This window comes from Triturus cristatus, chromosome 8 (assembly GCF_964204655.1).
Source record: "Triturus cristatus chromosome 8, aTriCri1.1, whole genome shotgun sequence".
Taxonomy (NCBI): domain Eukaryota; kingdom Metazoa; phylum Chordata; class Amphibia; order Caudata; family Salamandridae; genus Triturus; species Triturus cristatus.
The window spans coordinates 1,579,500,901-1,579,522,223 of record NC_140591.1 but is presented as its reverse complement, the minus strand read 5'-3'; the positions used below and the strand labels follow the sequence as shown (position 1 = coordinate 1,579,522,223).

Genomic DNA, 21,323 nt, shown 5'->3' with positions numbered 1-21,323 from the left:
GGGTAATTGGAACTCCTACTCGGGGGATATATGTGTTGCCCCTGTTGCCCCCATCAAAGATGAATCTGTGTCTCAATGGCGTCTGGATGGGGCAGATTTCTAGTGCCGACACCCGAGCGAACCCCCAAGAAGGTGTGGGCAACCTACCACGCTAAGCTCATGGAGTAACTTTTGCTCCTCTGCTAGGTCTTGACCAAGGGGGCACAACTAATTTGAGAGTTTTAGCCGCCACTCACAAATAGTGTAGGAGGCAACTTCACTCACCCCCCTTTCGATCTGTGAGAGGGCTAATGGTACCCCACTCACACTAATACGTTCATGCACTCACTTCACATCACCCTCACCCCGGTCCTGATGAAACGCCAAGGATCCTCCAGACCACTTCAGGCGTGAAACATGTCGACCAGAGCATAGTTACTCGGACACATTGCGTCTCTATTGGTAACTCTTAACCTATGGGTTTTTTAGTCTACCAAGGGTACCTCTTTATTAAAATAATCTTCGTCTTTGGAAACCCTTAGGTAGCTTTAACTTACACTGCACGCACTACCTTCACCTCTCATAGAGGACTTATATCCACACACCCACATGCACCCATCGGCAGTTCTCTAAAAGATCTCAACTAAAGAGACCCTTCGGGGGACCAGTAGGGCACTGCACCACCGGCCTGACGAGGAGCAACCGCCCGATGATGAAGCATGACATCCCTTGGGATGTGTGAGGGCAACAAGAGACAATTTGTGTCTCTCCCCACCCCAATCACCAAGTCCCTGTCCTAGTATCTTTCTCTGTCTCACCTTTCATCATCTGTGGTATAGGTTGCCTCTCTACAATACTCACTACGGAACAGTGCCTCTTTTTGATTACCTCATTGACTTTGCGGAGCACAGGCACTGGACCATGAACTGGCTCCTGGTCCCCCCTCTCTTCTGTTGTTATTATTTGACCAAACTTCACAACACTTTCCACAAAAAAAAAACACATTCACTTTCCTTCCTGGAAAGCTTTGGGGTGATCCATGAAACAGGGGCCAAGAAAAAAGAAGGTTCCCAAGAGCAAATTTCTCCATTCATTTTCCATAGACTTCTTTAAACAGGCTACCACAAAAACTGCTAAACGAAATTACACCAAATTTGGTAGGAAGCTAGACCCTGGTACACAGATTGTGCTTTTTGTGATTTGCTGTAAATCCGTTCAGTACCTTAATTAAAGTTAACAAATATTTGTATATCTGGATTGTTGGATATGAGGGCCTCTCCTGAGAGGCCCGTAACCCAACGTAAAGAACATAGAGCCTTCTTATTGGCCTAGCAAACTTTTTTCCCTTGGGCCAAATCTCTCTCATGAGGGTCAGACTGCCATGGGAGCAGCTCTCTGATTGGCTGCCAGCAACACAAGAAAAATGTTTCTGGTGGCCATTAAAGGACTCTGGGAATTAGTCCCCTTTCCTGAAGTTAACAAAATAAATAATGTAAGAGAACAGGGTAGGGATACCTTGCCCCTGAAGCCCTGTGAAGGGGGAAATAGAGGAACCCCCCAGGGGGTATGTATAAAAAATTTGCAATTCTTGCCACAATCTCATGGAAGTCAGAAGGTACAATCCAGCCTGCACTCCATTGTGGCTGGCCCTAATTTGCACCTAGGTAACGAGCAACCACTAAAAGGGGCTACTGATTAGCATTTGACTTTTTATTGGAGCTTTTTGTATTTAACCTTTCAAAATTCTTATCACTGGTTCCCATTGTTGGATTTCATGTGCTGCCATTTACTCATCAGATTTCTCACTTTTTCTATAAATTGGTCTTGGGTTTTTCCTTGTCTTGTATTTTATCTTTTTACTGTTTTGTTACTTTAAAATACTTAAAATACTTAATACTTTTTCCTAAGTTAAGCCTGTCTGTGCTATGCTACACCTAATCAGGGTTTGAGCCCAGGTTGAGATGACTGAAACTGTGTTTTCCCTTAACAAGCTTGTATCCTTATTTCTTGCGGTTTACATCCATTCACCCAAATTAGTAATGCACTTTCTTACAACATGCAAAACTGGAAATAAGACAACAAAGCGATCCACCATAGTGTGACAAAGAGGTTCTACTCCTTTGAGAGACACCAAGGCTTACATCTTGGTGCAGAGTACAAATTGTTCTGTAGGTGAGGAATAGGGAAAGAATTTGTTAAAGACAAACACTCTGAATTGTTCTTTGAAAGCTGGAATGGAAGCTAAAGTCTGGATTTCCAGTGGATAGAAACCCATTCAGTGGGAACAACAACAGAAAAAGACTGCTTTAAAATGCATTGTTTCTTGATGGCTGGCACATCAAGAAGAGGTGGGTCTGTGCTTCTGAGTTGACGAGATCCATTGCATCATTTACCTTTGTTGTCGAGGTAGTGCGTCTGATCAGAGTGTATAGGTTTGTGGAGTAAGCAAGCAACTTTAAGCATAGTTATTCACTCAGTAAGAAGCAAACTCACAAACGACAAGATGAGGCAATGTGGTCAATGTGGTTGATCCCTGATGACAGGTGAGCTCAGCATGCAAAGAGGCTTTAATCAGGGCTAAATGTGTTTTGGGAATACAGGCAAGGATGTCAGCCCCATAGCAAGCCTACAGAAGGCCATCACTTGGACGACTCAATTCAAGTCGTACAGGGAGGAATTTATCCTTCAGAGGAGTTTCAGTTGGAAGTTAGCATTTTATGCCCTTAAATTGATATTATTGGGGCAATTAAGCCAGTTGTCCTGTCGTGTAGTTCCTATATATCCTATACAGAATCTGCACGTTCTGATAGCATACATTGTGTGATTGGTGGCAGACTAGTTCCGAGCACCCCCACCAAGAATGTTAACCTGTTTGCATTAGCTAGCTCACACTGCCAGTAGAATCTCCTCTTATCGGGGAGAGAATAGTTTCTGGCAACCTCAGAACATGACAACCCTGATCCCTCAGAATCATGGAAACAATGTACTACCTTTCACTCAGTCACTCGTGCCCATTTATTCGGTCTCAGAGAGTTACACAGAAGAAACAGTCGGGGTTGTTACAATAAGAATTTATTGCACAGTTGTTTTTCTAGTGTAAAATAGATGTGCTGCATCAACCGTTTGACAGTAGCAGATATATTTGATTAGCTGTAGAAGTGAATATAAAAGGATAGTACAGTTCTACCATCTTGCAATGATCCTGAATACATACATGAATATAAAATGCATGATAAAAATAAAGCACATACTCCTATGATGCCTGTCTAAATGTACCTAAGTGTACCTAGCATGTGAGTAGGTGTTAAGCCAAAAATCCCTCTAGGAATTAGTCTAACCCAATTCCCTGAAGTGAGAGAGTGTGGGTCCCCATCCTGGTCACGAGTTGGACACCCCACGAGGGATGTGTTAGACCATGGTCAGCTGGAGTGTCTGCATGTAGGAGCCTCAGAATCTATGGTCAGTGTGTTGCTGGGAAGTCTCAGTTTCCTCTCTCTAACCCTCATAAGATGTGCTGTATTTATACAGAAAGTATCTAGTGTTCCTTTGTCCCTTGTTTCTTGTATTTGCCATTTTGGGATTTGAGGATGACGTATGGGATGAAGCTTGTATGTAGATATTATGCAGGTGGTGTAGCCCCTGCCTGGTTTCCAAGAACCCTTATGAATATTCATTCATACTGTGTGAGTCTATTGATGAAGTTATAGAAAGCTATTGTTCAGGGAAAAACCTTCCTTCTGTGCCCAGGACTAGAATTAGGTAAAGGTTCAATCCTAAAAGGCTTGTTACTGTATAGTATAGGGGAGGTAATGTAGGGGAAGGTGTATGATATTACCTGGGCCTATATTAGGGTACCTATATGGAAAATAACAGTCCAAGATGAAACCTCTGTATACAATGGGGATACAACATCCTAATTTTAGAATATTAATTTTATCCAACCTTGCTTGGACGTTAAAGTGTGTAAACTGTGGTCAGAAGTAGAGGAACTCCCGGGCTTAATTATGGGCCCTTGCATCACTTTTTGTGACGCACCAGTGGTGTAAAAAATGCACCACGTTGCGCCATATTTACAAAGTGATGCATCTAGTTAGATGCGTCCCTTTGTAAAACCCTGCACCACATTATACTTGCGCCAGGTATAATGTATGCAGGAGGGCGTTCCGACACAAGAAAGGGTCATAGAAGTGACGCAGTGAAATCTATGAGATTTCACTGCGCCACTTCTAGGACGCAAATGCGTCAATATATTACACCTGCCTCATGGCAGGCGTAAGACTGATTCGGGCATATTTAACTTGGGACTTGCCCATGTGTAAATGACCCATTGCTGGAGTTGCAGCACTTTTGTGACACACTCCAGCAATGAGTCATTATTGCCCCTACAGATACATCAGAAATAATTACATATCCGTAACTCCCTGCGGCATGATGCGTCACACTTTTCATAAATGAGGGCCTCAGTCTTTTGGGGATAAAACCTAAGGTAGTGTAGTCTCAACCATGTTTCTATTGTCAAGGGTTGATGTAAATCTGGATGCATCATTTGGGGAAGAGACTTTCATGTATAACTGGGTGTCATCCACTAGTTAGTGTTAGGATTTGTCTGAGTTCTTAGTACGTTCACGCAAGGGTTCAAGGTATAGGTTAAACAAGATGGGAGATACAACTGTAATAGGATGCAACTTGGCATGGTTGAGAATGGTTCCCAAGGTATGATTTAAACCAATTCAGGACTATCTCTGTGAAGCCATTCTGCTCTTTTAATGTGTGATGGATCACTTCATGGTTGACTCCATCAAGAGGACTTAAAGAACTAGCAGGCAGGAGTCAAGGGCATCATCTGCAAGACATCAGTCTCAGTGGTGTGGCCATCTCTGGAAACATGCCAGTACTGATCAAGTTGGCTCTTTCCCCTGTCAAATTCATTTAGCTAAGAGTTAACTGAAGTCCTAAACTTGTGCTGTATTTGAAGTCCTCTGAGAAATGTTTTTAAGTGAGGGTGAATCTAATTTTTTTGAAACCTTGAACATTTTTGGAAGTCAGGAAATATTCCTTCCTGCAAATGGAGATTGATGACATTGGACCATTTAGGTAGCAGTACACTTTGCATCTCGTTTGGTAGGTTGGCTGGCTATATATTCTGAAAGAGACTTGGTGGATTAAGTTTGGAGATAAAGTTTTGTATTTCTAATTTATGAAGCAATTTTCGAATGAGGATCTGGCCATGAAAATGAATATTGTGCAAAAAACATAATGGATACAAAGGGGAGTCGGCTTGAAAAATGAAATCCTGATATTTAGATTTGGAACCAAATTGCAACCAGCTTGTGAAATACAACAATATTATGATGATGTAAAGAAATGCAGATGAGGAGCAAAAATCACAGATAATGTCAAATGCCTCAGAAAATGATTTTTGGTGACTTGACATATAAGTGGAGTTCTTTGTATTCCTAGAATTATTTACTTGGTTGCAGAGATTGCAGTAGTATAAAATCATGTCTTATTTTTTTCTTTTCCACAACCAGGCACGCCCAGCCTTTCCATGACAAGTGATATTTACCTATCATGACACCGGCCAATAACACCAGATTAACACCTTCCTCCTTCATCCTTATGGGCATCCCTGGGCTGGAAGCTTTCCACATCTGGTTTGGTGCCCCACTGTTGGCCGTGTATATTGTCACTCTTCTGGGAAACTGCATTGTGCTGTTAGCTGTAAAGACAGTTACAAACCTTCAGAAGCCCATGTATCTATTCATTTCCTTGCTGTGTTGCTGTGACCAGGTGTTATCCTCTTCCATTCTTCCTAAAATTCTGAGCAATTTCTTCTTCAATGCTGGAGAAATCAGTTTCAATGCCTGCTTCTTCCAGATGTTTCTCATACATGCTTTTTCAGGGATGGAATCTGGCGTGCTCACAGCAATGGCGATTGACCGGTATGTTGCAGTTTGCAAACCACTGAGGTACGCATCTATAGTAAAAAATTCACTCATTCCAAAAATAGCAGCAGCGGCACTAGCAAGATGTGTGTTTATAGTCCTTCCAGAACCACTGCTTGCAATGAAACTACCATTCTGTGACAGATGCATTCCCCATACATTTTGTGAACACATAGCTGTGGTAAAGCTTTCCTGTGCTGACATCACTCTCAATAGTGTGTATGGATTGGCTACCACCGTCATCATTGGAGCAATGGACCTTTCCTCAATTGCGGTCTCTTACTTCCTGATTCTTCGGGCACTGCTGCATCTTCCCCTCAAAGCCCAATTGAAGGCCTTCAGCACATGCGTTGCTCATGTTTTTGTGATGTCTCTCTTCTATTTTCCTGTCTTATTCTCCCTTTTCCTTCATAGATTCCGAAGCAACATTCCACCTTATGTTCACATCCTTGTGGTAAATGCCTACCTGCTCCTCCCACCAGTGGCAAACCCTATAATTTATGCGCTGAAAATGGCAGAGATCCGACAAGGTGTACAGCAAATGGTCCAAAAAGTAAAGACCAGACTTCTTGAGAGGGAGGTCAATTGTCCTGGAGGAAACACTGCTCACTTAACTGCAAATTGGTCTTTAGAGCATTAAATGCAAATAGTCCACTCATTTCTGTTTCTGTAAATTGGCAATCGTATCCTATGCATCTTTATAATGAGTAATGCAGGAATAATGGCCTGATAATAGTTTTTTTATAATCTGTGACATGTGGCAGCAGTGCATGTGCATCCCATACATATGTGGACAACATTGTGGTATTTAGGCTCCTCTACACTCTACAATTGTAGCTTAGTTATTACATTAAGGTTGTGAAATAATAATGTTATTTTGCGTGGGAACTCTAATGTCACATACCACATGCTATTTTAATAGTTTGTAATACATTCTTTATTGATAATACAATGCAGGAAATGTCAATTGAACATCACATAGTTCCTGATGAAAGGCTTTGAAGCGAATTCCACCAGCTGAAATATGTCAATATGAGAGTATTAAGTGTGGAGCAAATTAATCTTGCATGAGACAGTCTACTTTTGTTCTACAATTCTGCCTTCTTTTGTTTTTACTAAGGCAAGATTATTTTATATACAGGTTTTATATGTGCATGTGTAGAATGACGTATCAATTGTTAAATGTACTTTTGACAATTTCATTATGTTGCTTCAGTTGCTTGAGCCATCATCGCTACGTTGTCAATAATACATAACCCAGACACACGTTCCATCACTGATATTAGCTCACCATTAAGCCATGTCCTATTCTAATTCAAAGTCATCCCAACAGAACATGGTTTACAACATTTAGAACACCACCACCTAATGGGTGTTGGACAGACCACTACACAATACACCACATGGCCTTGCAAACTTTTAAATAAGGCAGTGGTCAATGTTTATAGATATAGCTGTCTGCCCCCTCCTCCTTTTCCTTAGATCTAAAAAATCTGCCATTCCTTCTCAGTAAATGAATTTCTTTTGGATAGGTTTGTGATTTACATATACCTCCTACTTACAAATACAGATAACCTGGATATAAGAGTTTTATTAGTCAAACCGCCAACATCGCAACTTTTGGGATGGTGTCACACTCAACAAATATGTTCCTTGGAGACTTAAGTACACCTTCAGATACGGCACAACATTTCTAGAAAATTCAATTATTCAGACCCACTTTTGACCTTACTCATTAACTCCTTTCCTTTCTTCATTGATATGCTGCACAACCTCTTGTTATGAACTTTGCCCAATACACAAATAGGAGCAAATAACTGACCTCTCTGAGACTGCTCTGTTAAGACTTCCCCACATTTGCCAATAACATCTAACATACTCTGGGTATCATTCTTAGGCTTTACACATATAATCATGTACACCTGTCACAGCCAGGAATGCACTCAAACTGAAACTGATGAAACAAGTCTACCTACTCAAAGATACATCAACCTAATTCCACAAAATGAGTAATTAGATTGCACTTAACTTGCATAAACTTAAACTTAATGATAAATCATTGTTCCTTACTGCACAAAAGCAATCATCCCTACAATGCAGACACCCTTGCACCATGGAGCAAGTGTGCCTACATTAGCGCAAGGCAGCCAATTTAGCACCAGTGCAGGTAAAGAGGATAGGAATGCACTGTATCAGATAGTTTGGTGCATTTCTGCCTTTTTCTTTTTTTTAACCATCTTTTTAGGAGGCTGGCTTTTGTTTCAGAGACTAGTACAAGGGGGCTCTTTTCTCAGAGGTAAGTTGTTAAACACGGCTGAACTGGTGCTTCAAGCACTGACTTCACTCACATAGAGTGAAACATTCTGGGGTTTGCACCGTGTTTCACATTCTCCATGAGTGTGCACTGCTGTGTGAGATATGCAGCTTATGGCATGCATCAAATTGCTATGATTTTCCAGGTGAGGAATTATAAGGAAAAATATCTTTATTTCGCCTCAATGTTTTCCTCTTTTTTATGTGTGCTGCATTCTGCACCACATTAGAAAGAGGAAAATGCATCAGAGGATTGTGTTGTGTGCAGGAAGGTGTCCATTCCTGCACAAAAACAATCCTGTCTGCCTCGCAGGTACCCTTGTGCCATGGCACAAGACTACTACTAAATTATCTGCCTCATTTATTATCATCCTAAAACATTATCCACCCAAATTACATAATCGTTCTTCCTTTAACAAACCGACTATCTTTATAAAGCACCAAGTATTTATCGACACATGTCATCTTTCACAAGCTCTTAGCTCATAACATGTTGCATTCTTGAAACATCCATAACCAAACCATAACATTCATCACAGGTTCCCAACTCTTCACTTCAGTCGATCTAGGATGTCTCCAGAGTGTTAGGAATATCTGCAAGAGAAAAAGTATCTTAAGTAACACATCGTTAAGGTTTCTATGATTTACTGTAGTAGTGAAGGGCTATACCTTAGCACTCTCCTGATGTAACCAACTCTCTGTACTTTGATGTGAAACAGTTTGTTCTTGAAAACACAAAAGATTAGTGCCTTTGAACTTCAAAATTATCAACAACATTAATTTACTCTGTTCCCTATTTGTGGAATTTATATATGCAAACTAGAACTCTAAAGTCTTGTTCATGACTTTATAATGTACATTTGTAACATAGTCTGATCTAAGAATCCTTCCCATGATGTCACAGGATAAAGTTAACCATGATGTAACAACCCCTAGTCTTTCAAGTGTTCAGATACAATGCTCAAGAAACAGTTCAACGTTTGCATTCATCAACACTATTCATTCTGAATACTTACACGTGCTCCAAATATCCATAAAAATAAATCTGTTAAAGAGGTGTTAGCGAGGAAAATCCAAGACCCTTTTACAAGGAAGGGACAGGTGGAAAAGTAGTTCATATATGCCCACGTGTCAAACCCATATCTCTGCCCCATGATTAGGGTAACAATGATATCTGTGTCACAGCAGAACCATGCCAATGTGTCATGACAATATCCCAGTTCCTGATTCTTAATATCATGAAAGGCCTTGCATATCACTCTCTTGAGATTGCTCATTATTAGGCAACTGAAATCCATGTACAGTGCTCATTAGAATCTGTATCGATGCTCAAAATTTGAGACAATGGAAAAAAATATTGTGCGGGTCTGGCAAGACCACCCATGAACATCTTGCAAGATCTTGGTAGAATTCCCCAAATCTCATTAGGCATATTGCGCACAGCCACTATTCAAGCTGCATTTACTTGGATGACAATGCAAAGCAATAGCGCATGGAACACCTTCCCAGCACTTATCTGATTGCCGCAATTCCTGCTCTCCAGATATCCTCAGAACTCACTGAATTCTTGAGCTTTATCTCAAGTTGCACAACATGGAAACAGTTAAATGTAAGGTTTTTAAATTCAATTGATGTTAAACAAAGATCATTGTTGAATATGGCCACCTTTTGCATGGTATTACCACAGATTTATGCTATGCTTTGAATGTTCTTGGCAAATGTGTGGTAAAATGGTTACCCAAAGACTGAAAGGTAAATGCCGCATGTGGATTGCAGCACACAATGTGCCATTCACTGCTTTGGCAGACTAAATATGACTTAAGGCCTGCCACCTACATCCTGGGTTTCAAAGTTCAACTTGCAGATTCAAGCTGCGAAAATATCTAATTTTGACAGGCTTAACTCTTCCTTTTAAATATGAATACATCACCCCTAAATTGCCCTTACTGCCCTCTAGAGGCCATTTGCATGAGCTACAACTGTCACCCAGGAGCTGAACAGCCCCTTTAATGAAACATATCCTTGCTCCCAGATCTGAGATAAAGGCCATGATTGTGAGGAGGTGATCTGTACCTCTGGAAGTATGTCCATCTGGGCTGTACCCGGGAATTTAATAAACTTCATGGAGCCCTACCCTGTCTAACAAAGATGCAGCTATCGCCTGGGCGTACCCTCTCCTTTGTCCCTCTAGTCAGCCAGGCACCAATCTCAGTGGGAGAGAGGCTGGCTCCAGAACTGTTTTTGAGTGGAAACTGTTCATTTTCCTAGCCACAAAACTAGTGTGGTCGCAGGAGGTCTGCACAGGGGAGAAAAAGTTCTGCAATCTGGGTGTTAGATAGAGAGGGGAACTATGGGATTGTTTACCGTAGGGCAAAAAGGAAGCGCTGCAATTTTGGATAGGGTTTCTTCAAGGGACCTTTACCCATTGGTCAAGGAGGGTCCAGGAATCACCCCCACTCAAAGGCTAGTTCCAGGCATAAACGTGGCATCCATAGTACCCTCCTCAGAACACTTTCTGGACCTATGGAAGAAAAGAAGCGGGCTGACCTGCTGTCTGTGCCCTGAGAAGAGCCCTGGAGACTTGACCTGCTCTCATTGCTTTACCCAAGACAAAGAAGCAGGCATTAAGGGTCATGGAACTCCCATCTGTTGAATCTACAGGGCCTCAAAAAGCTTCAAGGTGTCTTTTCTGTAACTGCCCAGCTGGACATTTCCAACTGGACCTGATCTGGATCATGCTGCTACTCCTCTGCTGGAGTGAATCTTGAACCCCCAGTACTGTCCCCAAGGTCTTGGACCCTTTGCTGGACTTTCCTGAAATCTTGGACTAAGAAACCTTTTGGCTTTAAATAACTCCAGAGGACTGGGACCAACCTACAGGGCAGATCCCATGAGTATGCATTGCCCCTGTGACAAAGATTCATGTTGCTCCTACATGGAGGTTTTCTGCAGCAGAAAATCAATTGCATGTGCCCTCTTGAACTAGACAGGATATTGAGTGATAATCTCAGATGGCTGGAGACTCTTCAGCATATGCAAGAGTTCCTGCCCTACTAGGAATTGTAGTTCATTGCGTTATCTGAGCCTGTGCAGCTTCAATCCAGACAGCACTGACTCTCTGTGATGACTGCCAGCCTTTTCTTTGCCGAGAGGAACTTACCGGTATGAAATTAGTGTGCCAATTCCCAGTGCTTTTTCTAGGCCTGGGCGAAAATTTCGTTCCGTTCGTGGAAATTGCGATAATTTGACATTTTCGCGTTCCGCGGAGAGCGCGAAAATGTCAAAAATTCCGGTTTCCGCAGCTTGGCGATAATTTGTTTCTTGCTCGTGCTGTAAAATAATACATTCTCGCACGCGCGCGATCGCCTTACCTGAATCCCTGCGTTCGCCGACAAGTTTTCTTGATCCGGTCGCGTTCTCCATGAGATGTTGTATAGTTTTTAGCCATTTGCGCTGTCTCGCGACAGTTCGCGCCCGCAGTGACGTCATGCGTGACGCGATCACGTCTTTCTTCTCGCGATCATGCACCGCGAGACAACTCAAAACAAGATGGCCGCGCCCGCAAGCAACCACATGGGTAAGTTGGAGACCCGCAACCATGCAGAAAATCTCGCGAACATGCTGGGAAAAAACTTCCGCATCTTCGCGATATTTCTGCTTGTTTGCGATAATTTTAAACATTTTCGCGATAATTTGCGACAGTTAATTTCGCAAATTCCGCCCACCCCTAGCTTTTTCTAGACTAAGTGGTACGCAATATCTCCAGCTCTTCTTCATGACAGTAAGTATCTACTCTCGCAGGTAGGATTTTTTGCAGAATCCTTTGCATACAGGTGGATATATTTACCATTGTTTGCATGGGCGTGCGTGCAGCATAATGCAATTATTTTCTGCACTTGACAGCCTTTTATATGCGTAACAAAAAGATGCTTCATTTTGCACTGCATTGTGCCACAGAAGCATTTGTTTAAAACAAAATTAAATATACTACTTGGTCAGTTCGCTGGCAAAAAACTCAAAACTCTTGATGCTGTGGTAAAGAATACTGTTTTGAAATATCAAGCACAAAAGTATTGTTTTCCTATACCTATAATGTAAATTTCAAAAATATATTTTTTGGAATATCGTTTTACATGAATGCCCAAAAATATATACAACAATGTAATTTTTTTATATATATTGTGAAACATAGTAAACATTAAGGTGCCGATTCCGATCCGGGAAAAAAAATTACCGCACGACTCGTATCCGTATTTTTTTACGTACGAGTCGTACAAGTCCCGTACAAACGGCGAAGTACGATTCGTACAGTAAAAATACATACGAATCGTATCAGGAAAAGTCTGTGAGACGTCCCCGCACAGTTTTACGTACGAGTCGTAAAACTGAAGTCCGAGCGCACAAGTCCGATCCGTACCGGCGTCCCGAATACACAAGCGTATGGAAAACGTCCCGTACGGAGCGAACTTTGTACGACCCCTATAGCGGGTACACTTGAGCCCGGGGTACAAGTCGTACGGCCCCCCCACCCCACCCGCACATGACCGCGCCTTACCCCCTACCCCAGCACCCGTGTATGTATGCGCCGTACCCCAGCACCCACGTATGTACGCGCCGTACCCCCCACCCCATCACCCGCGCATGTACGCACCGTACCCCCACCCCAGCACCTGCGTATGTACACCCCGTACCCCCCACCCCAGCCCCATACTCGGACGCACCGTACCCCAACACCGTACCCCAGCATCGCGTATGTACGAATCGTACAACACCATTGCATATGTGATCACTGTACAACAACATAGCGTATGTCCGCACCTTACATACGCGAAAACGACTCGTACTGAACCAGGACACTGTAAAACAGCACAAGGACGGTCAATTCGACTCGCACAGCACCACAAAACACGTCTACAGGACAACAAACATCTAAAAGACTGACCTGGCACATCCAAACAGGCAAACAGAGGCCCAAACTCACAACCACCTCTTATAACACACCCACCAAAAGTTCAAACCCAGCCACACCCACAAATGGACCAATAAAAAGGGCCCACACTCACAAACCATGAGCCTTTGCAACAGACCCACTGCTGACAGACATCACACACAAACAACTGCACCCATACACCTTAACTTACACACCTTCACACAACCTCCTTCACACATACCCCCTCTACTCATACACACACACCTACACATTCACACCCACACAACCACAACCATCCACACCCACACCGCACACCATGCCCACAGACAAGAATCCAAAGTTCACAAGGGAGGAGCTGGACATCCTTGTCAACGAAGTCATCAGAGTCGAGCCACAGCTCTTTGGAACATTGGTCAGACAGACCAGCATAGCCGAAAAAACACGCCTGTGGCAGAGGATCGTCGATCGGGCGAATGCTGTTGCACCCATCAGAAGGACCAGGAACGAATGCCAAGCCAGGTGGTACGATCTGCGGAGGGCAGCCAAGTGCAAAATGAACGAGGACTACGCCCAGAGTAACATCATAGGAGGTGGGCTGCCCCGCAGACCGGTACATTACCATCCCTGGGAGGAGAAGGTGATGGCCCTGCCTCCGCCGGTGGGAGTACATGGAGTCAAAGGAGTTCGAGAGCCTGGTGAGTACACAAACAACTTACGTAACATGGGGAAATGGCATCCACACCCCAACTACAACAAATGCACTCACCTATCCCCAAGCCCTCACCGGACACAACCACACTCAAAAACAACGCTCATGCCACTAACATGAGTATGCCCCATTCACAAAGCAAGGCCATGCCATGTCCCAGCCTACACAAACCACAAACCCAAGACAGGATGTCCGGGATGCTGGGAGGGTGGGGATCACTAAACATATTGTACAAACAGACACCATTGCCCTCAGCCCATATGGCCCAGGTACATACCCATGCACCATGCGCAATGCACAGGGCCTGGCAAAGTACTGGCAAATTAGCTGACACTTGGCCCTGCTGTAGGCAGCACAAGGCCCTCCTGTGACAACTGCAAACTCGAACACAAACACAACAAGCTCAGATATCTAGGACAGGAACTCACACTCACTGACATGGCAGCATGCGCCATGGGGGGACAGATATATCACCTGGGAGACCCACTGCCAAATCACACCACACCCACCAGCAGGCACCGTCAATCAATCAACAATCGATCAGGGTACTTGTAAGGCGCGCTACTTACCTGTCAGGGTCTCAAGGCACTGAGGGGGGGGTTCCACCACTGCTCGAAGAGCCAGGTCTTGAGGAGTCTTCTAAAGGCAAGTAGGTCTTGGGTCAGTCGTAGGTGCGTTGGGAGGGTGTTCCAGGTCTTTGAGGCGAGGTAGGAGAAGAATCTGCTGCAGGCGGGCATACGTTGGATGCGGGGGACAGCTGCGAGGGTGAGGATGCCGGAGTGGAGCTGGCGGGTGGATGTGTAGAAGCTGAGTCTGATGTGCAGGTAGGCTTGTCCGGCGGTGTGGAGTGCCTTGTGTGCGTGGGTGAGGAGCTTAAAGGTGATCCTCTTGTCGATGTGGAGCCAGTGCAGGTCACTCAGGAGGGGGGTGATGTGGCTGTGGCGGGGGCGTTGACAATCAGTTGTGCGAAGGCGTTTCAGAAGCATTGTATCCGCCGTTTGTGTTTGGATGGGAGTCCTGCGTAGAGTGCATTGGCGTAGTCCAGTCAGCTGCTGACGAGGGCCTGTGTCACCGTTCTACTTGTTTAGGTCGGGATCCACCAGTAGATCCGGCAGAGCGTGCGTAGGGTGTCGTAGCAGGAGGAGGAGACGGCGTTGACCTGTTTGGACATGGAGAGGGAGGATGCGAGGATCAATCCTAGGTTGCGTGCGTGTTTGGTGGGTGTCGGTGATGTCCCCAGAGCGATCGGCCACCAGGAGTCGTCCCAGGCTGAGGGTGTGGGTCTGAGGATGAGGACCCCCGTCTTGTCCGAGTTCTGTTTCAGATGGCCGCTCCGCATCCAGTCGGCGATGGCCCTCCGACCCTCGTGGATGTTGGTTTTGGTGGTGTGAGGGTCCTTGGTGAGTGAGAGGATGAGCTGGGTGTCGTCGGCGTAGGAAATGTTTTTGAGGTTGTGGTGGCGGGCCACTTGTGTGAGGGGGGCCATGTGGATGTTGAACAGCGTCGGGCTGAGGGATGATCACTCACCCCTTAAACAAGCACACACCCCTGGGGCAGCCAATGGAGTCACCCACTCTCACAATGGACATGTGACACAACAAAATCAAGCCACAGGCAAAAAAGCATCCAATCCCAAATTTGACATGTCAAACACCCTGGAGAACATTTCAATCAGTCCCCTGCAACATACCCATCCACAAGTGAACATTGATGTGAATGCTAGGTGCATACAACTACCTGGAGGAACTGTGGCAACTAGAATATGTATGAAACATGGATGTCGCATTAAACAGCATTAACATTGTCTCTCTCTCACACACAGGGCAACGTCATGGATCGCCCCCCAACAATGGGGGGGAAGTACCACAGTCCCAGGTTCGGGAGGAACCTGATCCCACCGGCAGCGACACCTCACAACACTCCGCGGATGACCCCAACCCACCTGGCCCCTCTGGTGTCCAAGCCCCTGCAGCACCTGCTTCAGGTACATCTATGCCAACCACCACCCCCATTACTGCCACATCCCAGGAGACACCCAGGAGCCCTGCCCACACTGAACAACTGAGCCAGTCTGACCTGGAGGGGCAAGGTTCGCCAGGCACCTAGGAGGAGGCAGCCAACACCGACACTGCCATCCCTCAGGGGTCCCGCAGACCCAATGTGCCCACAACGGAAGGCCAGGCTCGTGTGGGCAGGGGTGGTGGGAGTGGAGGCAGGCGAAGACGAGAACCTGACCAGACAGCTGAAGGGACCTGCATGTCACACGTACGCAACATCATGGAGGCATACCGGCGTGACACCAGGGCCATCAGTCAGGTAGTGGCGACCCTCACAGACATTAAGAATCAGCAGGCCGAGCAACACGCCAGTCAACAACAACACCAAGGACGGATGGAGGCAAGACTGGCTGAGCTCCTGGTGGTGCAAAGGGACATGAGCCATTCACTCCGTCGGATCACCGACAACATGGCCAACCCTCCCTGTGACACCAGGCGCAGACCAGCACCAGCCACAGGGAGGGAGGAGGAGGAGGATTCGTCCGACGGAGCCTCCCAAACATCATCAAGGCCTGCATCTGAGGGTCCCCGAAGGAAGGTGGGTCATTCACGGAAAAGACCGTGAGAGGCATCGGACCATCCACATCTCCCAGGCCACCTGGCCTGGCACCTGGCCTTCATGCGCAACAGCAGCACATCATTGACTGACATTCTCTGCCACATGGACTTGCTGGTCACAGTCTGACCAATGATGACCAACACTGTGGTCTGGACTCTGATGACTTCAAATGCCAAGGATCCCATCTCCCCCTGTGAACTTTGGATTCTATGCACCCGGTAGTGCACCTTATTTTTTCTACCAAAACATGCACCCCACCGACAATAAAACTATTTATTTGTCATGAGATTTTGCTGTCATTCTGCATTAGTCCACAACATACGTGTGTGTAAATGTCAAACTATGCCTGAGTGTTGAACTAACTCCAGCCATCCATACCCTGGTATCTGAGTCCGGTACAGGACACACATGGGTCACAATGTATCATCCGATACAGCCTGGGATTCCAATACTCACCTGTGATGGCCTCAAGCTGCTGAGGGGGTGCTTGAAATACTGTGCGGACACACCAATCAGGAAGAGGATGATGAAGGCCTAGAGGTCATGGCTCATGTGGAGGTTCCCAGGTATGTTTGTCTAGGCGTGAGAACCATCTCCTTCATGCTGGAGTGTTGTGGATGTGAAGAATATTGTCCAGGCCAAGTTCGGATGCATAGAGTTGGGCCAACGGGGTCTTGGATGACAGACGTACAAGGTTGATTTTGGGATATGGGGTTGTTGACTGCCTCCTGAGTGTGTGTGAGGAGTGTGAAGGTCATCCTGCAGCACACAGTGATCCCTTGCAGCTATCTCAGGTGGACGGTGATGTTGATGGTGTGCGGGATGGTGAAGGTTATTTGGTCAGATTCACCCTAGATGTGGACAAGTTTCCCGAGAGTTTGGATGTACTTGCTCCATAGAGGGCGGGGCAGTAGTTGACACGGCTGGTGTCGTGGACCTGGGGGATGGTCTGTCTTTTCTTGGAGTGGATCTATCTGAGGATCATGTGCATCATGCAGAGGGTGTTGCAGCATGAGGTACAGATGCTGGTGATTTTCATGGCAAATGTGAGTGACAAATCCATGATGCACACAATCTTGTGTGCATGCCCACTGGGTGCTTGTGTAGGGCCCCTGCGGGTGGGAAACAAGGAGTTGAGCCAGCTGTAAGGGGACAATCCTCAGATGATTTCCTCAGTCCTGTACAAGTCCAGCCTCAGGTGGCTGATGTTCAGCCATTCATCACTGGACCTCATGCCTTCTTGAATGTTGGAACTGGCAATGGCTGCGTCTTTGGTGAGGCTGAGGAGCACCTGGGTGTCAATGGCATACGACATGATGTGGAGGTTGTGTGCGCATGTGACGGTGGAGATGAGGGTCCTGGACACATTGAAGATTGACACGCTGAGAGATGATCCCTGGGCCATGTGCCAGATGACACCACTATACCACATGCAGAAGGCTTGAGTCCCACTCCCATGGCCTTGCTGGTGGAGGGAGCCTGTGTGGAGCAGGAGGGACATGATCTGGTTGGTGTGACAGGGCCTGGAAGGCGGGGCAGCACTGTGTAGCCAGTTGGAGTTGCACACTCAGCATGCAAAGGTGTTGTGTGTGCGGTTAGGGTATCCCTGAGAGCAGGCGGTTGAGTTTTGGATAGACATTGCTTGGAGGGTGGCTACAACATCAGACTGTAGTGTGATGTGGGTCATGCAAGGACATGAGGGTCGTGCAATGTGCACGTTGCATGTGCTGACGGTCCAGCCTTTGGCACCGCGTGGCCGCAACAGTGGCACAAACAAGATGATGACAGCCAAATGAATGGGTGGAGGGAGGCAGGGAGGAGCATCTTTGAGGCGTGTGTGTTGCCAAATCCCGCTACTTTGTGGGCCCTTGCTGCAGGGGCTGCAGCAGCAGGCGCCATGCCCTGGAAAGTATGCCAAGAGTTGCACACAAAGACAAGGATGTCAGAAAGGACAACTGCAACAGGCGTATGTAAAGGAAGGAGTGTCCGGTCACCCATGGCACACCCCGAGAGAATGGATGCACAATCACCAAAGATGACTGACACAGGATCAGGAAACAGAAGGCTGAGCTGCGCACAGGAGACACACCCTCAGCAGGTGTTGACAGCCCGTTGTGGGGACCAACATGCCCAAATACATACACAACCATGGACTTCATGCACAATACAGATTCAAATCCATGAAGAACTGCATGCATGTTGCTAAACTACACATAGACTCATATGCACTATCTTTGACAACTATGCCAGAGATGCCGCATGCAAAGTGGCAAGAGACCTGCATTGACAGAGATGAGGCACCTTGGAGTGTGAGGAACACCTTTATTACTCAGGCTCACACTAAGGGAAATGCATCAATATGAACAGACTCACAAGTCATTTGGCTGAACATGTGGGACCTACACTGGACACCCCCTTCACAACACAGATGTTGTAAATCCAAATGAACTGCCACACAAGTGAAGGAGGTGGGCCAAACACCCCCTGCTGCACACGGAGAGGCTGCAATTCCCTAGTGAGCCTCCTATGGGGATGTCTCACACTATGTCCACCCGTAGCATCCTGTATGTGTCTGAGTGAAGTTTTACACACATTGAAGCCTTCCTCAGAATCCACAAACCATTACAGATGACTGTCACGAAGGGTGACTATCAATTCATGGGAGTCATGCTACATGTCTTGTGCCCCATGGTGAGTCGACATGTATGCATGGTAACACAACATGCACAGGAGCAGTCCCCACACATTCAAAACATGTAACACCCCCAAAATGCCTTGCTGCAATCCTTACCCAAAATGTCTTTTCAACATGTCCGTGCATGGAACGCTGATTCAGCACACGTTGCAATACTCATGAGGAATATCAGGAGGCCAACGATGACACGAGCAGACAACATGCGCAAGACCCAGGGGATGACAGACACACAAGGAGACAGCGAAAATATTGTTATCCGCATGCATGGTCATTTACTCTACATGAATAATGTTGTCACCATGCTGATTCAAAATTTAGTGTCTCTGCTAAAATGTGTGGAATTACATCATCACTCGAGTGACACATCAGAACACACCTCTAAGTCACTTAGCATACAGTCGGCTGGACACACACATTGCAACACCTGCCACACAAGGCTCCAAGCGTGCACACTCAGACCCAGTGACTCACCATCATGAGAAGAAGTTGCGTATGAGCTGACTCCGGATGTCCTCCTCCTTCTCCTCCTCCTCCTCACTTGCCTCATGACCAAGCCCTTCATCCTCCACGTGTGGATGCTCCAGCTCATCCGGATCCAGGATGAGTGGCACTGCCTGCTCCACTGCCATGTTGTGCAGCATGCAGCACACAAGGAAGATGTTGCAGACCTTTGCCGGTGCATATGGGAGGGACCCACCTGTCTTGTGAAGGCACCGGAATCGGCTCTTCAGGAGGCCAAACGTCCTCTCAATCACTCGCCTGGTCTGCCCGTGTGCATTATTATAATGGTGATCTGCAGCTGATCTTGGGTTGCGGAGAGGCATCATCAGCCATGGCATGTTGGGATAGCCAGAGTCCCCTACATGGACACATCATGTGAAGAAGTGGGTCAGGAGATGCCGTAAGATACAAAGATACCGCAACACACAGGAAAAACAGAGTATACCCACCAACAAGACATGCTCGTTCGTTGTGCAGCCTCTGCATCATTTGTGGCACCCTGCTACGCCTCATGATGTAGGCATCGTGTGCTGACCCTGGAAAACGTGCACAGACATGGGAAATCAGCATGTTAGCAAGACACACCACAAGGGCATTAATAGAGTGGTAATGTTTACGGTTGCGATAGGCTACCTCCTGTGCCTGTGGTGGTACCAAAGCCACATGTGTCCCATCAATGGACCCAATTACATGGGGCATCCCTCCAAGGGCATAGAAATCACCCTTAACACCTGTCAACTGCTCAGGAGTCGGAAAATGGATGAATTCATCCAGGTGCTCCAACATGGCTTCTAAAACATCATGCAGGACACGGCTGAACATCGTCTGAGACATGCCACCGACATCAGCTATGGTGAATTGAAACGTACCGGTGGCAAAATAATGTAGGGCTGCCATCACCTTAATCTTGGGGGTCAGCGCTGTAGGATACCTGTGTCACGGTTGGAGGTGTGGTGCCAGCCTGGCAGTCAAGTCCTCAATCAACTGTTGAGAGAATCAGTAACGTCTTATGCAGTCACGTTCCCTCATGGCAGCCAAGTCTGGCAATGGTCGGGGGAGAGGCGGTACCCTGCAGAAAATTGGAATGAATAACGGAGAGTGAGAACATAACAACATCAATGTCAATGAAGTGAGCACATGCTCAACTGCTAATACACATGCTTAATACAGAGTCTGGTCTGTGCAATACATCCAGGACATGTATGCCAGCCAGGTGATACTCCTACAAAAAGCCAGATACAACCGTTGATTGGCAAGTCGACATGACAGGCCCTGAAACGAGCTGTGGGCCAGTGTAAGTGAACAGCCATAGACATCACAGGAGTGACATACATCCACATATCTGCATTTGAAGGATGTCATCTCATACAGACAGCTGACAGGTCACATGGAAGGTCAGATGTACAGATCACACACATTGCGATGAAGGGGTACATGGGAAAACTGAAAACACTGAGATTGAGACAACGCAGATATGTCCTCATGTCAAAATCCCACGTTCAATGCATACAGACACACGTTACGTGGGGTTTCACATGTGGCATGGTGTGTGTAGATGTGTGCCATGCCCATCTACACACCGTCATATGTTGGATGCAGCAACAGCAGATGCAGTTGACGGGACAACAACTACCA

At 46.2% G+C, this 21,323-nt stretch overlaps 1 protein-coding gene across 1 annotated transcript; it reads left to right on the top strand.

Annotated features, from left to right (window-relative positions):
* Window positions 1–5,550: 5,550 nt before the first annotated feature.
* Window positions 5,551–6,564, top strand: LOC146806232 (olfactory receptor 52K2-like). The gene has a single exon (XM_085623912.1). The coding sequence runs from the start codon at window positions 5,551–5,553 to the stop codon at window positions 6,562–6,564; it is 1,014 nt and encodes a 337-aa protein (XP_085480038.1).
* The last annotated feature ends 14,759 nt before the right edge of the window (window positions 6,565–21,323 follow it).